The sequence below is a fragment of the Doryrhamphus excisus genome, linkage group LG7 (assembly GCF_037039965.1).
Source record: "Doryrhamphus excisus strain RoL-2023G ecotype Guam linkage group LG7, RoL_Dexc_Guam_v1.1, whole genome shotgun sequence".
NCBI classification, from domain to species: Eukaryota; Metazoa; Chordata; class Actinopteri; order Syngnathiformes; family Syngnathidae; genus Doryrhamphus; species Doryrhamphus excisus.
Window position 1 is genome coordinate 1,134,433 of NC_136363.1, and position 20,410 is coordinate 1,154,842.

At 49.2% G+C, this 20,410-nt stretch overlaps 1 protein-coding gene across 1 annotated transcript; it reads right to left on the reverse strand.

The window, feature by feature from the left end:
* Positions 1-645: 645 nt before the first annotated feature.
* ahdc1 (AT hook, DNA binding motif, containing 1) lies at positions 646-19,806 on the reverse strand. The gene is made up of 6 exons (XM_058047600.2): positions 19,197-19,806; positions 9,565-9,770; positions 8,215-9,295; positions 5,050-6,677; positions 2,225-3,782; positions 646-866 (listed from the first exon to the last, which is right to left on the reverse strand). The coding sequence occupies exons 3-5, from the start codon at positions 9,007-9,009 to the stop codon at positions 2,231-2,233; spliced, it is 3,975 nt and encodes a 1,324-aa protein (XP_057903583.2). The 5' UTR covers positions 9,010-9,295; positions 9,565-9,770; positions 19,197-19,806; the 3' UTR covers positions 646-866; positions 2,225-2,230.
* Positions 19,807-20,410: the final 604 nt, after the last annotated feature.

The following is a 20,410-nucleotide window of genomic DNA, read 5'->3' on the forward strand; positions in this document are numbered from 1 at the left end:
ATACAACATTTTTGTTTTTTAAACTTCGCGTCACAAAGAAACCACCAAACGACAACGAGACCACAGAACAGAAAAAAAAAAGAAAGGAGTGAAAGAGAATGAGCTCCACTCTTTTGACCCCACACACACCCACACACGCACACACACACACACACACACACACACACACTTTTGCAGTCACGCGAGCAACATTCTCCTCTTCAGCACTCTCACGTCTCTTTGGGGTCCTTTTGGTGGAGTTCCAACAGCAAAGAACACAGGATGTAGCGTCTGGGTGACATTTAGAGCCAAGTGGGTCTGGATCTGGAGTGGCACGTATGTACAGATGCTGGTGTCTCAAGAGCAGGATTGTAACTGGTCCACCCCCCCCCCCACCACCACCCCTCACCTTTCCAACAAGAGGAGGCTGCGGATTGCGTTGAAAAGAGACGTGCAGGTGAGCACAGCGGCAAGAGGAAAGACACAGGAAAAAAAAAAAAAAAAAAGACGGAAATAAAGCGCGTCTGGACTGTTTTTACTGTAAGAGGGCCACACAGGACCAGAGTTGTTTTGGGTTGCATGTGTGTTTGTGTGTGTGTATGTGTGTGGGGCTCTTCTGTGCGTGACTCAGCCCCCGCCCCGCCCCGATTAAGAGTCCAACTTGCATGCGCGTGTGTTAGAGTGCATGCTTGTGTGTGGCGTGTTGCATGTTGATTTTGATTGTCAATGCTGGAGAATTAAAGCTTTACTGTCCCAAGCCGGCAGCTAAATTCTCACCCTTCATTCCACAGTCTGGCACAAAAAAAAAACACAAATAAAAAGTTGACCGTACAAAAGCGAGAAAAAGAATCGTTTGCAAATCTGTTAAAAGCTTGGATCGATCGCACCTGGAAGAAGAAGAAGCAGAAAGAGAAAGACAAAGAAGAAGCCAAGTGTAAGACACGTCGCAATGCAATTGACATGAGCTTAAATCAGCAATTATTTCTATGGACTTTTGAATGTAGCCTGCCCAAGACTTGGGAGATATGTTCTCTGACTGTTTTGTGCGGTAGACCCTTAAAAACAGCAGCAGGCTTCAGTCAACAAGAGGATCTTTACTTGTTTTTGCAGCATGTGAACAGCATGCTGCAAAAACAGCAGCGGGCTCCTGTCTAATAGAAGATCTTTGACGGGTGTTTTTGCAGTAGATCCTTAAAAACAGCAGCAGTCACATAAAGATCTTCGGCGAGTTTGAAATACTTTCAAAAAGCAGAGTGCTCATGCTTTCATCAAATAGAAGATCTTTGACTTTTGCTGTTTTTGCAAACAACAGAGCGCTCCTGTCACATAGAAGATCTTTAGCTAGTGTCTTTGCAGTAGATCCTTAAAAAAGTGCAGTGCTATTGTAGCCATCAGTGACCAGTAAATATGAAATATTCATTTATTTATTCATGCCTACTTGGTGAGGTGTAGGTTTTAAGACCTGTCAAAGTCTGGCATTGATGTTTTGTATTCATAGTGAAGGACAAAGTCCAACACCCCCTGCTGTTATCTTTGTGAAAACGTGACCCTTGGAAGAATTGCGTGGACAATGCAATGACATGAGCTTAAATCAGCAATTATTTCTATGGACTTTTGAATGTAGCCTGCCCAAGACTTGGGAGATATGTTCTCTGACTGTTTTGTGCGGTAGACCCTTAAAAACAGCAGCAGGCTTCAGTCTTTACTTGTTATTGCAGCATGTGAACAGCATGCTGCAAACAGCAGTGGGCTCCTGTCTAATAGAAGATCTTTGACTGGTGTTTTTGCAGTAGATCCTTAAAAACAGCAGCAGTTCAGCGAGTGTTTCCGCTGTTTCAAATACTTTCAAAAAGCTCATGAGTGCTCATGCTCTCATCAAATAGAAGATCTTTGACTTTTGCTGTTTTTGTAAACAGCAGAGCGCTCCTGTCACGTAGAAGATCTTTAGCTAGTGTTTTTGCAGTAGATCCTTAAAAAGCGCAGTGCTATTGTTGCCATCAGTGACCATATGAAATATTCATAATTTATTCATGCCTACTCGGTGAGGTGTAGGTTTTAAGACCTGTCAGAGTCTGGCATTGAGGTTTAGTATTCATAGTGAAGGACAAAGTCCAACACCCCCTGCTGTTATCTTTGTGAAAACGTGACCTTTGGAGGAATTTCGTGGACTGGCTCTGCTTTATCAGGCGGCGGCTGCATGGTTTAGCGTGAAGAAATGTCGTGACGGCGAGTGAGAGGTTCTGACCTGCTGTTACAGGCTGGTCACGCTAAAGCTGTCATCGTGGGCCGGGTCCAGAAGCTGGCACAGAACCCCTCCTGCTCCCTGAGACACCTGCGAGGGGTAGCGGTGTCCCATCCCTTGACAGGACAGCTGGGACAGGGCGTAGCCGCCGGGCTGCTCATGTGGGGGCAAAGGGTCCAGGGTGGCTTTCGTGTACAAGGGCGGGGGCGTCAGCAGACCCTGGCGGGAGCCCGTGGCGATGGCGTGCATGGTGAGCTCCTGCTTGTGGACGGCGGCGGTACTGCAGTCATCGTAGAGCGAGTGCGCGGCGTGGGCGTGATGGGGCTGATTGTTGGCGTGGGCGGGGTTAGCGGGGTAGGATTTGGCGTGGGAGCTCAGGCTGACGTGAGCGTTGTGATGCTGCGGGTCGTGGGGGGACGGGTTCATGTGTGCGTTTGGGCTGGCTAGCAGATTCCCGTGGGTGTTTGCGTGCGGGCTTGTGTGCGGGTGGGTGGACGTACTCGGGCTGGGGCTGCTGCTGTGTGACGTTTGTCCGTACCAGTAGGGGGAGCCGCAGTAACTGGGGGAGTCGTACTGCGAGAACTGTGCCTCTTTGGGTGGGGGGCGATGCGAGGGACTCGCCGAGCTGCAATGGGGTGTTACCCGTGGTAGAGGGGAGCACGAGGGGGAGAAGGTTCTGGACGGTACAAGGTGGTAGGACTGGGCTTTGGGGGGGTAAGGGGGGGACGAGACGCTGGGCGAGAGGGAGGAGGAGGACTCTCCAGGGTACAAGGCTGGATAGCGCTCCTCAGAGGACGGCGTGGAGGGGTGGGCCGAGTAAGGGGAGGGGTACTCGCAGGGGTCCTGGAGGTAGCTGGAAGGGGGTGCGGGGTTGGGGGTGGCCAAGGGGGAGAGGCTGCTACTGTCCCCGCTGTAATAGTCCAGCCCCTCCTGGAACAGCCCGGATCCCTCCAGACCTGGAGCCGCCCCTGCTGTAGCCGCTTTTCCCCTGCCTTTGGATCCCGAAAGACGCTCTCTCTGACACCCGGACAGCCCGCCTCTGGCTCCTCTGGACCCTCGTCCCCGTCCTCCAGCCCCTCCACGCTTAGGTCCAGGAGTGGGTGTCGGAGAGGGACTGGACGGGGAATCTGAGTGTAAAACAGAACCCCCTTCTTTGTCTGATTGTTCGGTCCGTTTCCTGCGACCGCGGCCCGGCTTGCTTGTCCCCCCTCCCTGGAAGAGCACATTCTGGCTCCAGCTATAGGAGGGCCCGGAGGCGCTCTCATGCCAGTCTATCATCAGCTTCTCCAGGCTAGACAGGCTGGACGGACCGCCGTCTCCACTCATGGTCTCCATCTGTTTGAAGACACCGCCCATGGAGGGAGGACCGCTCCCAGCGGCCGCCGAGCCGGGATGCGAGGAGTCCGAGGAGGATTCGGATAGGCTCTCTGGGAAAGGGGGTCTCTTGGCCTTCTGGGGGGTGTAGTTGGAGATGTCCAAGATGTCCTTTGATTCATTGCAGCCATATTCACTGTAAGCGTGAGGCCCGAAGTTGTCTGCTGACCAGCCGCTGCAACCTTGTCTGCAAAATACATGACGACATGTGGTCAAATATAAAAAATAAAAACAAAGAAATATATGACGTGTTCCTTTAAGAACATATAAGACTGATGACGGTACAGCAGGGGTCTCAAACATGTGGCCCGCGGGACACTAGTTTGAGGCCCCCGCCTTGATATGAAAGTTTAATGTTAGTTTGATATGGATGCTGTATGGTATCATGTACCCAGAAAAAATTATTACCTTGGATTAATGTTCATGTTAAAGGTTAAATAACAGTTAATAGTTATCCTCCCTATCCGTGTGGAAGTGGTACGTTTTTGGCTATTTAAGTTTAAAGGAAATAACTTGAAGGCTACCGTTTAGGTGGCTAGCTCTCTAGTTCGCGAGTTAGCATGTGTCTCAAGACCCTGCAGTTGCGCAATATGTTGTAAATAAAAAGTATAAATGTGACTATAGTCGTGTTTTGTCATGTCTACAGGGCTCTAATAATGCTTTGTTCATTTTAATCTGAAAAAAATTATTTGTCTACCCACCAACTATATGTGGTTTCTTAAGTTTTTATTATTTGGTGTTTTATTATTATTATTATATTTATTTATTACTGATTGATTTTCTTTATTCTTGATTTGTTTTTTATTTTTCATCTTATTTTGTGCAGAAAAATAAAATTTAAGATATTTGAGAACAGTGGAATGTTTTATCAGAGCTTTTATTGTAGAAAATCGGAACCAAAGCACTGAAAAAGTTTGTATATTTTTCTGTTTTTAATAAATGCATTTTTTTTTTTTTTTTGAAAACCTGATGCGGCCCAGCCTTGCCCAGACCCTAGCTCCAGTGGCCCCCAGGTAAACTGAGTTTGAGACCCCTGCGTTACAGCATAGCTGTAACGTTCTTATTATCTATGGCGCTCACAGCCACAAGGGGGCATAGCTGCATGATGGCAGGGGTGCTAGGATATCCACTAGGGATGCTCCCATCGATTGGCCGCTGATTTGCGTGGAAGAGCATAAATGGCTGGTACTATTGCATCATGCAGCCTGTAGAGATGGTCTTCCGCCCACTTTCCTTCACACTGTGCGGGCGTGCCAAACCAAAACAATCATGTCTGCCCCGTGTGTACTTGTCGTTTGTGAGAGTGTTATACATTTTGTACCCTGCAAAACATGCCATAAAAAAATATCTGGCCGGGGCAGCGCATTATTGTTTGCCCCCCCCCCCCAATTAAAATTGTCCTCTGCACAAAACCCCGATCGGAGCATCCCAAACGTTCCGCATATAAGACGTACCTGTAGGTCCATTGATTGCAGTTGTACTGTTTGTAACATTCTGGCGAGGAGGAGGAGCCAAATGGGCTGCCTTTGGCCACTGACATAAACCCCGCCCCCGGTGATGCGGGCCCCGCCGTGGCACTTCCGCCGTAGGACTTCCTGGTTGCTGCCTGGTAGCCGGAGTAGCCCATCTGACCGCGGTCCTGGGCCACGGTTTTGCTGTAGGAAAAACTGCAGTCTGAGGACCTTTGGGGCCCGACGCAAGAAGAGGAGGCGTAGGCGGGCGAGTAGTGGCCGTAGTTGGCGGGATGGGGGGAGCTCGGAGAGTGGGAGAGAGACGGAGGGGTGGATTTGTGGTAGGTGGAGGGGGTCGGGGACGTTTGCGTCTGCCCGCCGTAGCCGTAAGAGGAACTGTGAGTCTGCACGGATCCATCCGCCGCAGAGCTTGTCCCGTTGGCTCCCCATTTAGGGATGGCGGGTGACCACCTTTGGCCCGGGGCCGGGCTGGATGGCTCGTAACCGGGGGCAGATGCAGCTTTGCGAGCGTTTGACTGCGAGATGTCCAAAAGTTCAGACGAGTCATCGGAATCCAACAGGGAGCGAAAATATCCAGCAAACAGACCCTGTGAGTCCTCCCCAGGGGGTCCGACCCCTCTGCCCCCGCCCGAGCGGCCGTAGCCGCCTCTCCTTCCGACCTCACAGGAGGAGAAGCCCCCCCTTGTGGCTCCACAGAGCTGATATCCTCTCAAAGCTTTGTCCCCCCAGCCCCCGGACCCATTGGGCCAGTCCTGTCCCATGCCGTCCCCCTCGCCTTTAAATGTGCCGTTTTTCCTCACTCGCCTCTTTCTGATTGTTTTCTCCCCCGCAGGCTCGGTTCCCACCACCCCCCCTCCTCGACCGACACCCCCGACTCCCTTCCCCCTCTTCCTGGGTAGGCCGTGCTCAGAGAGGGGGCTGAGCTTGCGCTTCTTGCCGATGGATTCAAAGAAGTCACTGAAGGTGCTCTTATTGTGCTCACTTCCACCGGCGCCCCCTGCTGCACCGCCACCCCTCCCGGTGCCCCCTCTGCCGCCCCGAGGCCGCCTAAAGCCAGTGAGCCGGTGCAGCAGCGTGGACAGTCCTGGGTTTTCCAAGGGGGTGTGGAAGCTTTCCGGCTCACTGGGTGTCCAGCAGCGAGGAGGGGAGCATCGGCCCGTGGTGGGGGGCTGGCGGTTCAAAAAGGCCAGTTTGGACAGAACGTCCCCGTACTCGGTCTTCACATCATTGGTGTCATTGACGTATGATGGATAGGGACAAGGGAGTTTAGTCCGCCGCTTCCTCCGGGGCTTCTTGATCTGGTCTCCGTTACCGCAGGCACTGGGGGGCTCCCCCGCCGCCACCGGCATGGCCTGTTTGGGCGGGCGCCCCCGCCTGCGTTTAAGAATGACCGGCAGCTCTCCGGGGGGGAACATGACCATCACGCTCTTGCCGTTGTTCTTCATGCGGAGCAGCGCCGTGGGCTCCTTGGCTACGTCGGAACCGTCCACATTCCCGTCGTTGCTCTTCTCCGTTCCCGTAACGGTCTCCACGTTGGAAATCTTGTAGCTCTTCTGTCGCCGACCGAGGCTGACGGGAATGCGAGCCACCTTGACGACGATTCTCCTCACCTGGGCAGCGGAGAACAACCGCAGGATTTGTCATGAAGGCTGTTTTTGCAAAATATATATAAGTAAATACCACTTTGTTATATTTCCTGGAGATGTCCTGATCAGCATCTGTTGGCTTCCGATCCAATGGTTTTAGAGTCTTTCCGATCTGGAAAAACCATCCTCTTTTTATATAATAAGCCTTTGCTACAAACATGAACTTGTGCAATTGAATAAGGTGATTGACATTAAAAATTACGCAACCAAAGTATTTCTGAATGTACTTTTTGTTACATAGAATGACTGACCGGCTTTTGTAGTCTGGTCCCTCATCCAATAAACGATCTGATAAAAGTCCATCCAATAAAATATCAAATTGAGAAAAAATGGGTATGCTAAATACTTTAACTGTAGGACTAATCATTTGACATGGTTATACTGTAGATGTGATTTACAATATACCGTGTTTTATGGACTATAAGTCGCTCCAGAGTATAAGTCGCACAAGGCCAAAAATGCATAATTAGGTAAAAAAAAAAAAAACATACATAAGTCACACTGGAGTATAAGTCGCATTTTTTGTGGGTAATTTATTTTCCAAACTACTTGACCAAAACAGACATTATGTCCTCTTGGAAGGCAAGTCAATCATTCATTCATTCATTTTCTACTGCTTATCCTCACAAGGGTCGCGGAAGTTGCTGGAGCCTATCCCAGCTGTCTTGGACTGGTGGCCAGCCAATCACAGGGCACATATAGACAAACAACCATTCACACTCACATTCATACCTATGGACAATTTGGAGTGGCCAATTAGCCTAGCATGTTTTGGAATGTGGGAGGAAACCGGAGTACCCGGAGAAAACCCACGCATGCACAGGGAGAACATGCAAACTCCACACAGAGATGGCCGAGGGTGGGATTGAACCGTGACTGTGAGGTCCGTGCGCTGGAAGGCAAGTTCTAACAATAAAAGAATAGAGAACAGGCTGAATAGGTGTAAGATATGCTAACATGATGCTTATTAGCGACACAAAATAAAAAAATAAACATGAACAGAAAAGGTGACCAGTGTTTATTTAACATAAACACTTTTTTCATTTATAGGTCGCTCTGGAGTATAAGTCGCAGGAACAGCCAACCTATGAAAAAAAGTGCGACTTGTAGTCCGGAAAATACGGTATTACGTTTTTTTTCCAACAAACTTTCTTCAACACAATAGCAATTTATTGACGGTCGATAGTACAAAGAACCAGCGGCTACTGTGGCGATTCCTGTACGAGCCCCCCGCACGATGACACAGTAATCCAGGCACAGTGAGGAAGAACGACTGCTGCAGCTAAGGAGCCAAATATCCAACATCTAACGTGAAACTAACGTTGCTACGGTACAGTACGGACATGTTGATTTTGGTGGTGAGCATGTTGGAATGTGCCCCACAGTTAGGAACCGGATTACATGATACTATCCAATCTATAATCTAATCCATCCCAAAGATGGGATCGGGACATCCCTGATATTTACATTTATTTGTGTGTACAGTGTGTTCGTAACTCACTCCGACAAAACGTCCACACCTCCTGCCGCTGGGGGACAAAATCTGCACCGCGACGGGCTCCTTCTTCACGTGCGGCGGGCTGGCCGCCACGATGGCCGACGGGAGATGAGCGGCGCCGCAGTGAGCGACCGCCTGCTGAGCTGCCGCCAGACGTCGTCTCATGACACTTTTAGGACCGGGTTTCTGGACTGACTTGGGCCCGGGCCTCGACCTAGATTTAGGTCCGGGTCTGTGTCCGAGTCTGGGTGCTGGTTTCGGTGCGGCTTTGGGGACGGCTTTGGGGACAGTCAGAGCAAGAGGAACGTCTGGAGGGCAGACAGCTGCGGGGGGAGGAGCCTCCACAGATGGTTGTTCCTGTTTCGGCATCACCGCTTCCGCCTTCTCCTCCTTAACCCTCCAGATCTTCTCCTCTGATGCTTTTACGTCCTCCTCATCCCCTCGCTCCTTATCCGCTCTCCTCTCCCCGTCCTCTAGGGTGCGGCGGAGGCGGGAGGACTTGCGCACGTGACACGGGAAACGAGAACGTCCGGAGCTGCGGAGCGCGTACTTCCTCTCGGCCTCCACGAGAAGAGGCGTGGCGCCTGTGTTCTGGTTGAGACTGGCAGGAACCGGACAAATATTTGAGGGTATGTCCATTTCTGCAGCGAGGGTCCGCACCGCCACCTGATCGGTGGAAGCGGGATGATTGCCAAGCGCTAATGACAAAGGCTGGGCCCCGGCGGAACCCGAGCGTGCGGGTCCACACGAATCCAAAGTGGTGCGAGGAAGCGTCTGTGCGTCTATGTGCGTTTGCATGTTTACCGGCGCCTCTGCGCCAGTCGCTACCGGTCGGCCCACCCCTTCGCTGTAGATGGAGGCCGTTAGCCAGCGTGGGGGCTGAGGGGGGGCGTGAGGTCGGCGGTCACCGACGCCAGGTCATCGCGAGCGGGAGCCGGGAGCCCCGTGGTCCAGAGCTCAGGCCCTTTCGCCAACACAACCGTTTGCCTCGGCGGACGAGCAGTTAGGCGTGAAGACAGTAGGACAGCAGGGAACGTGTTCCTCCTTTCTCGCCCTCTAAAGCTTGTCAAGAAGATTCAAGAACCTAAAGATGCAAACAAATCATCAGCCGGCGTTTGTCACCATATCCTCCCAACACCTTTCCATAAACATGTCAGGTGCGCGTGCAAAAGGCCACGGCTAGATTTGTTGTCAGGTCGGTGGTAAAGGTTAATAAAACACCACCGCCGTGCCGCGCCACAGTACAGTACGCCGTGCATAAACATACCACGGCATCTGTAACACACTCCATCTATTTTATGAAGTGCGCCACCCACACAGCAGCACCCGGCTCAGCAATTAGACGACACTTACCATTCATGTCCCGTGCCGACCGCTCGCCGGTGACTCGGATTCGGAGTTAAGCCTCGCTCCGTCTGCCTGGCTGAGTTCTGCAGGGGATCATTGGGTCATCAATACTGCAGTGGGCCGCTCGCACGCTTCTCTCTCCGCTCCCCACTCTGCTCCTCTTGTTGGCCATGCCAGCTGTGGCGGCACAGAACGGCGGTCGGGACGGAGGGCTGAGACAAGATGAAGTACACGGGGAAGATGCATTAGCGGCCATGTTTAACTAATTCTACAAGCTTCGAGTCATGTGGACCTCTCAGCCGGCTACTTTTTGAGGCATAGCGTCTGCATCGTGCCCTAACAGCGGCGGCAACCACCTGGAGGGGCAATTAATTCTTGGTTAATCAATATGCTGCTTAGACGGGCTGCGGCAAATGTTACAACATCAAGACAAATGAGGGAGGTGAAGTTTGGGAACCATTTCCCATTGAAATTCATCAGTGGGACAGGGTCAAGCGATGTGATGCCTAGACGGGCTGCGGTGGAATGGCAAAGTAAGCATGAATGGGACGAGGTAAAGTTTAGAGAACATTTGAGACTAAAATCTATCAAGAAAAACTCAGCTTAACATTGAGGGCCAATTCATTCGGAGTCAACCGATTTCCTGCCTTGATGGGCTGCAGTGGAAGTTAAAAAGTAAGCACCAAGGAGGGCGAGGTAAATTTTGGGGACCATTCACTCATTCATTTTTTACCGCTTGCTGGAGCCTATCCCAGTCTCAGATAAAAATGTATCAACAGTTATTTAATTTCTTATAGAGGGGTAATTAATTCAGGGTTAACCAATTTGCTGCCTTGACGGGCTGTGTTGGAAGTTAAAAGTAAACACAAAAGTGGGGAGGTGATGTTTGGGCACCATTTCAGACTGAAAGTTGTCCAAAAAAGTCACTATAATTTTTTTATAACGGGACAATTAATTCAGGATCAACCGATTTGCTGCCTAGACGGGCTGTGGTGGAAGTTTAAAGTAAACACAAAGTGAGGGGGTGATGTTTGGGCACCATTTCAGACTGAAAGTTGTCCAAAAAAGTCACTGTAATTTTTTTTATAACGGGACAATTAATTCAGGATCAACCGATGTGCTGCCTAGACGGGCTGCGGTGTAAGTTACAAAGTAAGCATGAAAGGGGGCGGAGTCAAACTTGGGGACCATTTCAGGCACTTAGACAGACAATTAAGTCAGGGTCCACTGCTTTGTTGATTAGACGGGCTGCGGTGGCCGTTAGAAAATAAACAAAGGATGCAAGGTGATGTTTCAAGGCAATTTCCGATGATTTCCTTCATTAATGAAGATGTCCCTTATTTTTTTTTATGTGTCCTGTGATGACTCAAAGTGGGCTGGGATAGGCTCCAGCTGAAGTGCAACCCAAATGCGGGCAATAAATTGAATTTGGGGAAAATGCACTGCAAAGTCTTGCAGGGGTGTGCGTGTGTGACTAAATGCAGCCAGCAGGGGGAGGCAGAGAAGCGATGAGGAGTGAGGAGCAAAGAGGATGGAGACATGAAGGTGACAGGAGGAATTAGAAGAGGAAGAGGAGATGCTGTCGAAGTAGCGGGTGGGGGGGTGATAGGAGCAGGAAGTCCTCTCACGATCCGCAATCCGCGCCACATGTGCGGCGCACACGCTCAAACACGAGCGCTCCCAAGTCCGGTACACAACACGACATATGGCTGTGATTAGTGGGGAAGGGAGGACGCAGCCCAGCCTGGATGAGGGGGGTGGGGGGTGTGGGGGGGGTGCATGCGTGAGTGCGTTTTAAGAAAATATGAGGCGGAAAAAGGCAGCAGGAGGAGAGGAGGGGGGGGGAGGGGGGGAGAAAGGAAGATGTGACACAGAAGGGGAAGGGATGGGAAGCGGATAAGATGAGCCGAGGCACGTTTGCCACACAAAAGGGAGGGAAAAGTTCCAGAAGGAGTGGGATGACACAACTGGGACACACACAAGCGTGGAGGTGAACACACACACACACACACACACTTTCCTCCAATCCTCCCGCGCTCCTTCTTCTAATTAACAGCGTTCATTAATTAAGCATCCGTCTGACCGACGTGTGTGTGTGTGTGTCTGTGTGTGTGTGTGTGAGGGCGACAAACACATGCTTTAATTAAACACCGCCGCACGTGCGTGCACACACACACACACACACACACACACACACACACGCACGCTGTGAGTGACACACGGCGACACACACACACACGTGCAAATATGCCGCAACAGCTTCATCCTCCCACACACTCAGCGCCTCCATTTGCACATAAAGACAAACGCACAACAAGGACACACACACGCAAACACCCCTCCATTGCTACACTGCATGTGTGTGTGTGTGTGTGTGTGTGTGTGTGTAGTCCAATGCTCTCGCTCTGATTCATTGTTTAAACAAACACTTTCGGCATCAATCAGCCACAATTCCGATAAATTCATCCTCGCACGCGGCACCTCCGTGAACGTGAGTGTGCACCAGAGTTCCCAGTTTGGCCAGCCGCCCCAGTAGAAACAACCTTTAAGCAGCATATCTGCGCTCATCTACAGGATCTCGCCGCCACGAGGGCTGCCAGACTCACAGGCCTGCCAGTAGAGGAACCTGTGTGTGTGTGTGTGTGTGTGTGTGTGTGTCTTCATGGGTGTGTTTGTAAAAGCACTCACAGAGCACTAACGGGTGTGCAGTTGTTGCTAAGAGACAGGCAGCAGCAAGGAAACAGCACAGGGAGGTGTAGAGGAGGGGGACGCGGGTAAGGGGGGGGGTTTGGAGGCAGCAAGGCGGGGGTAGATGATGGTGGTGGTGGTGGGGGGGGTCTTAGCAGATAAGAAGATGGGGGGGAACAGCGCACCGAGAGTAGATGTGAGGTCAGTGGGGATGGGGAGGGAGACGAGGGATGTGGGTCAGATGGGTCCGTGGAGACTGAGTAACGCCGACGCGGCTCTCGTCAGCGACGCAACCTGCAGCTCTGACGCCCGCGGAGCGGCGAGAACGTCCTCCCTGACAAAAACACGGAACGTAAAGAACAATAACAAGCTGTTGTTGATTATGATGTGCCATCTTTTCCGGATATGACTTTTCATCCAAGTTTTGATTGGCTAACAAACTCATACGTATGTTGCGTTATTGCGTTATTGTCATGTTTGCTTGGAAACCACGCCGGCCTTATTATAGGTACACATCAGAAATAAAAGAATCGTTTGTGCTGCCGACTCCCACAACATCATCCATGAGTGATCACATGGATTAACTGTACTGTAACTTCCATGAATTTATGATGAGCAGGCCGCCTAACCAACAATTCCAAGGGCACCTGACAACTAGGTAATGATTAAAAAATAAACTTTTGGACAAATTGTTTTGGTTTTTTTTGATGATGAAACAAGCACACACAAATAATGGAGGAATTGGAGGACAAGACATCATTAGTATGGTGACAACAACAGGACAACATGACACTTGATGAAGTCAATACGTATAAAAACAAGATTGTTTGTGAAGTAAAATGTCACTGTGGTAAAAAGTCACATTCGGAATCCGAAGAGCGGCAGCTAGGAGGATAGCGCTAGCAAGAAAAGCGTGGAAGGAGCAACGCAAGGACATTTGAACAGCACTAGGTTTTGATAAAGGTCTGGCATGGACCGATGTAGTCCAGGGGTGTCCAAACCTTCTTCACAGAGGGTCCCGCACTGAAAAATGAAAGGATGGGTGGGAGGGGGGCACTTTTATATATTTTTTTACACCAATCCTTGTAGATATTTTTTATATTTCCAGAAAAAAGCCTGCATTTCAGATTTATTTATTTATAATTTCTAATAATAAATAATAAATGTATAATTGTAATATTATAACTTTTCCCCAACCTTACTTTCAACTTTTTCCTTTCATAATTTTCAATTTCATAATACTTTGTTTTCCTAACTGATGACTCTACTTTGATGACAGTTTTGTCTTTATTTTTGTAAAATTACTGGTCTTTCTTTCCATTTGTTGTTGATGTTTTGTTTTTTACATTTTCTTGTTGTGTTTTAAGAATTTTTAGAAGTTTTGCAGTCATTTTTTTCATACATTCCTTCATTGTCCGCCACAAATACATTAGGACCGCCACAGATACATTTGACGCTAATTGTTAATAGTTTTTTTACTGAAGTCATTTTTCTATTTTCTATCTCATTTTCAATTTTTTCATTTATTTTATTTCCTTTTTTCTATATTTTAGGTCAAACCAAGCAAATGTATTTGTTCTTTAAAATATGCATGTGCATTCTGGAGGATTATTTTTAAGTTATCCATCCATTTTCTGTACCATTTATCCTCACAAGGGGCACATTATGATATGTTAATTATATTTAAACTTAATAACAACATTGCAAAGAAAAGAAGAACCACAACCTCAATTTCGCTTCAAATTGGAAAAAAAAACAAGTTTGGCATATTTTCATGTAACTTTTGACTGGCTGTGTGCCCCCCCCCCAAGAAGGGGTCCTGACCCACCAGTTGAGAGCTGCTGCACTAGAGGGCACTGCGACTCTAAACATACCTCCATACACACACCACAACTGACATGGGGGGGGTTTCCTTCTCTCTTCAAGTAGCTGTATCACCATGGTAACTTAGCGTAAACTCATGACCCGGTCCCGACCAGGTTAGAAGCTTTCATCTTAAAATGGAAGAAGAAAGTTCCAGTTTCACTGGTTAACTCAATCGGAGATGGCGCCACCGTTTATTGAGAACATATAGAGCCAGCTAGCACCAAGAATAAAATTCAATGTGAAATATTAATAATTAGACCAATGTTAGCAGAAGTATATGTCACAGTCGTCCTTGCGTGAGTAGTCAGCTTACTAGTCGTCTTATATTAAAACATTTGCTGAAGGCATAAGCACTCTGAGGCATCAATCAACAGGAAGAAAACGTGTTTTGATAAATGGAAAGACTAGTCGGGTATAGTTAGCATTAAAAAAAATCAGTGTTAATTTGCATAATTACTAATAATACTAATACTAGTAATAATTATTTACTTATTGACTGTAAAATACAGCAGCCGGGATGGCGGCAGTAGAATAATATGACGACGACAAAGCTGAGAAGTGGACTTGACAAAGTTAGTTGGTACGTGATAAAGCATGTTCAACATCCATACATCCATTTTCCATGCCGCTTATCATCACTAGGTCCGCGTATGTTGCAACACTGGCACCTTGTATGACTTTTACATCATGGACGATTATGCAAATTAGACGATGACAGCCATGATTAAGAAGGATTTGGATTCAGTTGAAGCAAGGTGGGGGTGCACTACTTGGCTACGACCAGCGGAGGTGCTGATGATTCACAGTCGCAACTCATTTGCTGGCATTGAAAGAGGAGTTCAGAACATTCAGGAAAAAAAAAGAATGCGTTGATTGTTAGTTTCCCGGATTGTCGATGGAGGGAATTTACTCTACTCACCCCTGTGACCTCCATCCATCCATCCATCCATCACCATTGCCCCCTCCCTGCCCCAAGGGGGGTGTTATCTGAGGGTAGGGGTTTTGTGGACAGGTGGCTCTAAACGTGAAAAACCCCACCCACATTTGACCGACTGTGTTGTTGTGTGCGAGAAGCCAGAGTAGAACATGCTGCAGTTATTTTAAGACATGGAGGACTGGATACCCCCCCACTTCCACCCCCCACCCCACTCACCCCCTCCTCATCTTCAACTCAGCCTGACATTGCTCTCTCTCCTGCAGGCTGCTTCCTGATGGTTGCCCCCCAGTTGGGAGGTGGGGGTGGGAGTGGGGTTGTCACATGACCACAAGCAACCGAGAGTGCATTCGTACACACAAAAACACTTAAGCCCCTCCCACTTTGGAGTTCAGGTACAGTATGTGCGTACAAATGTCAGGCAACGCGCGAGAGGGGAGGGAGGGTTGTGGGGATGACGGGGAGGGGTTTCAGCTCGCCGCTACCCTGACTTCCTGACTCCTTGTCCTCTCACGCGGTTGCCGTGGGAGACGCTGCCGCAGCGCCCGTTGCCAAGGAGACAGCCGCCGGCTGTGCCAGCAACAATGGCGGCCTCGTGAGCGCTCCGGCTGCAGGTGCTGTCACCTCATCAGCGACGCGCACACGCTTTAGCACTTCCATCTTACCTGCATTACACACACACACACATACACACATACACGTGCAGTACACCCCCCCACCCCCCACCCCTTCTCCCCGACAACTCTCTGTCTTCCTCTCTTATCTCCACCTCCTCCTCCCCCCTCTGACAACCTCCTGCTTCTACTCTCTCTCTCGCTCTTCATCCCTGCCTCGCTCACCCTCTCTGTCTCAGGAAGTGTGTGTTCTCACTTATACGCACACACACACACACACACACACATTGTATGCAAACACCTCAACTGGATCCTCTGGTCCCTTGGGGGCACACACTTCCTCTGAGAAGTCTTGGGGGTGGGTTGGTGGGGTGCGGGCAAAGTACAGAATAAAAGAGGAAGAGGAGGGGAAAGGTAAAAAAAAACAAAAAAAAAAAACATCAAGAAGCCCCCACCCCACCCAACCCCCCACCCCCCGGTGCTCTGATTATCTCTTCATATTGATAATGACAGGCTGGCGAGAGTGTGTAGTGTTTTAAACACACACATGTGCAATCACGCTAAAAACTCTGACGCACAAGCATGAAAAACATTTCTGAAAAGACAATCAAGACACACAAGTCCTTGCCGAGTGTGTGTGTGTGTGTGTGAGTGTGCGTGTGTGTGTGTGAGGCAGACGCCGCGTTGTGTTGAGTGTGCGTCTGCGTGTTTTCCCCATCCCTCAGTCCTCTTTAATAATTGAGCCGATTCTGTCCAGCTTGTTATGGAGGTACACAGCAGCCTCACACTCTCTCCTTTCCTCCCACCATCTCATTCATCACCCCTTTCCCTCCCTCCCCGCCTCTCCCCCTCCCTCCCTCCCTCCCTCCGGCGCCCCTGTTCTTTGACCTCTGCATCGCCTCTCGCGGTTGCCTCCGCCTCCTCCTCCTCCGAACACCGCTGTGCCCTCCATCATCCTCTCGCCTCCCTCCCTCCATCCTCTGGAGGTGGGAGGTCAAAGCTGCTTCTCCACTGTCGGACTGGTGGCAACAGCCTTGAACTACCGTATGAGTTTGGGGGGGGGGCTCACCATAAGGTAGCAGAAACATGTCACGTCTACCGGCCAATCAGCAAAGAATTCATTTATCGGTGGCAATTTATCGGCCTGCTCGCTGTTGCTTCTAAACACATTATAACGGGACTTTCTGTCAATGTAGCAATGATGGCATCGTAACCCAACACACTCATACCCACAAGAGAAATCGAACATTGCAGCAAAAAGCATCAGTGCTGCCAACTTAGACACTTTGTTATTACATTTAGGACGTATTCAGAACCGGCTAGCTTCTGCTAAAGCACATCGAGCAACTTTTCTAGCCGTGCCGCTCCCATCTAAGAACACTTCTCTGTGACATTAAAACCCCATAAAAAGAAGCGACAACAGAGAGTTTGTTTTCACTTCTTAGGAAATTTCTTTTGCTTGTCATGTTTTTTGTGAACGTGCGTCCTGGCCAATCAGGAACACACAAGAATGTAAAGTAAACAAAAGCATAAAAATGTCTGCCGTCTTGTGTTGAATGGAGTTCTCCCACAAATCTAAGTGGATCTGCTACCAAGATGTTGACCAAAATTTACCCCCCACAAAAAGACCTTTGTGCTCAAAGGGGACCGGTTAAGGTTTTTTCCACGTTTCTTAGCTATAAATGTAGTTTTTATGTTGTATTCTCATGTTAAACCACAATAATGAGTTTGCACATTTGGGATGGCTCGGAACGCTGGGTTTCAGAGAGTTTTCCCTAAAACTGGCTCCCTGTGACATCACAGTGTGCCGGACTTCCTTATATGGGTGTTCTGAAATATATTATACACAAAGTGTGACCAAAGTGGGCGTGCCTTGGGTGGAATAAATTAAAACAGGCCAATTTGGAAAGCTTTCTGTGCGGGTTATTGTGTGTAGCTGCTCTATAGGAGTCCACAAATAGCCCCAAACAGGTCCCCTGCAGAACAGTCAGTAAAAGGCAGCAAATGTCCATAGAAGTCTGCTTTGGGAGTCTTGAATGAAGGTCCTAAAGTGGGTCTGCGTGAACTTCAGTGCATCGCATGAATGACTCTTCAACAGGTTGCAGCATCCTGAGAATGACTCACAACCTACAACCCTCCCCGCCCCCCCACCACCACCACCACGGCAAACATTTTAAAAAAATACCAAGTTAGTCAACTCCCCCATTGATGAATATTCTTGTCGGGTCTTCGTACGGAGAGAGCGTCTGGCTGCAGCGACCACACGCTGATCGGATGAGAGAGAGGTGATTGGCTGATAGATCGGCGGGCTCTATCTTTCCTGACACTGCGACACACACACATGCTGTGGCATCAGCCCACACGCCTGAAAACTGCAGTAAGGCTCAAACAAAAGCCACTTACACACACACACACACACACACACACACTCAGAGAGAGCTTGGAGACATTGTGTTAGGTGCACTGACCCTGCCAATGAGGACAGGAGCAACATCAACGGAGCTACAAGGCCGTTGCTATGACAACTAGCCTTGTTCACACAGGTAGCAAGCACAATGGGCCTAAGCTGTTATATGTTCACATTCTCTCTGTCTCACACACACACACACACACACACACACACACAAGGACATTCTCTCAAGACTGACAAGACAGCGGCCGCATGCCAAACTGAGGCCATTTCCTTTTCATTCCAGCATTCAGAGAATTATTCATCACGTCCAAGTGGATGTGCCAATAGGAGATCTCACTCTTCCACGAGCAGCTGAGGGTGAGACAGAATGAGTGTGAGACACACACACGCACGCACACACACACGCGCACACACACACGCACACACAGACATACAGACAAGACAGACAGAGCATCAGTCTGCATACTAACGGAAGCTGCAGCACAGCCAGTGCATGTCTCAGAGGGTCCTTAAATAACAAACTGTCACTGGCCAGACACTGACATTGACTTCTACCCCCCCCCTCTCCCCCCTCCACAAACACCCCCACCACTCGTAACCCCCCCCCCCTCCTTAACCACAGACAAGAGCTGATAATCACCACCGAGAGCGTCAGCAGCAGCCCTGTTGCCTCTGCAAGATGTGCTGCTGTTGTGTTCTAACAGCTGGGGGGGCGGGGGGTGGGGGGGAGGTGGGGGGGTTAGGAGGGAGGAGGGTGATGAAAACTCCTGGATGATGATGATGATGATGAGGATGATGATGGTGACTGTCTGCATGGAAAGCATTGATGTGTGCTGATGTTTGACCCTGCCTGTCAATCCATCCTTTGCTGAAGTTCCCAACTAAACTGAGCCCCCCCAATGGTGTTGGGGGGCTACACGCACGGCACAACACATGGCGTGCGTGCGTGCGTGTCTTCAGTCAGGCTGCAGAAAAAGCCCACATGACTCGGCAGCACTGGCATGCATTGTCGACCCCCCCTTTTGGTTCACACAAAACACTGAAAATGCACATATTACGCACAAATATGAATGTTGTTGTGTACACACATGCAAGGAGGCGGAAGGGGGGGGGGGGTACTCACTGACAACCGAGGGTCCGTGCAGCCAGCGCTGAGTTGGGGTCGCTGTCAGCGGAGGAGCACCGCTGCTCTCCGCTCAAGGGTCGATGAGGAGCCGCTGCCCGGACTGCTGCAGCCGGGGACGCGAGTCATAACGCGGTCCGCGCTGTCACTCTCCGCAGCTCGAGTGGTTCGCAAGAATAACCGGACAGAAATGGAGGAATGAGGAGAAAACGTTCGCTCTTAGTGCTCTTCCGCTCGGGAGAGGTGCTGACATGTTCCGCGGTGGATGACAAGCGAGGAGTCCCCAGTGCGGGTCCGGGGGAAGAGTCGACCGAGCGCCCGCCGCACGCCTCTGCAGTTGCAGCCGCTGCTTGTCTGGAGCGCTCAAGTCTGCGCCGTGCCTGTTGTCACAAGCCATCCGGGCACCCGTAGCAGTACGGCTTCGCATTCCGGGAGTGGGATTTTGGGAGTTGTAGTTGTACGATGCTCACGCGCGATAGAGGCACATTTCTTGTTGTGTTCAAGCTACAGTGTTAATATTAATGCCGGAAAACACACTAATAATTAAAATATTGCTATACTTATGAAAAGTCGGCACGTATAGACGACAGCATGTTTTCTTGCGTTTCAAAGTTTAGAGCCTTCCGCTAGCTAGCGAGGTTAACTAGCTAGTTAGCAGTCGCGGTAGATCGATATTAGCCTATGTTAGCCTATGTATATAGTATGTGTGTGCATATATAAGTATATATAATATGATCATATAATTAGTAATTAACCAGTAAAGGTACACTTCACAAAGTTATAAAGAACTTATCGCACATCCACCAATTCAGTTTCTTGCTAGTCTTCGAAAATATCGCGATGTTTGGATGATATCGTTGGTTGACAACCGGTCACGTGAAGTGTTTCCCGGAAGTGTGTTCTGAATATTACAAATATGAAATTTTCAGTCATTTTTCTCAGAGCTTTAAATTATTCAACCAAAATATAATAATATAATTAAATTAAATAAAGCGTTTTTAATCGATTGAAAGTTGACAAGCACTGTTTGATATAATTGTAAAATTGTAAATCATTTTAATTTAACCTTACCTGGTGCTGTATCTGTTTACATTATATTATTTTATTTATTTTATGTTGTTAATATGTCATTTAATCGTCCTGGAATTTGAGGAATATATTAAATTGGTGTCTTTTTTTGTATATTCCATATTCCATTGTTAAGTAAAAAACCA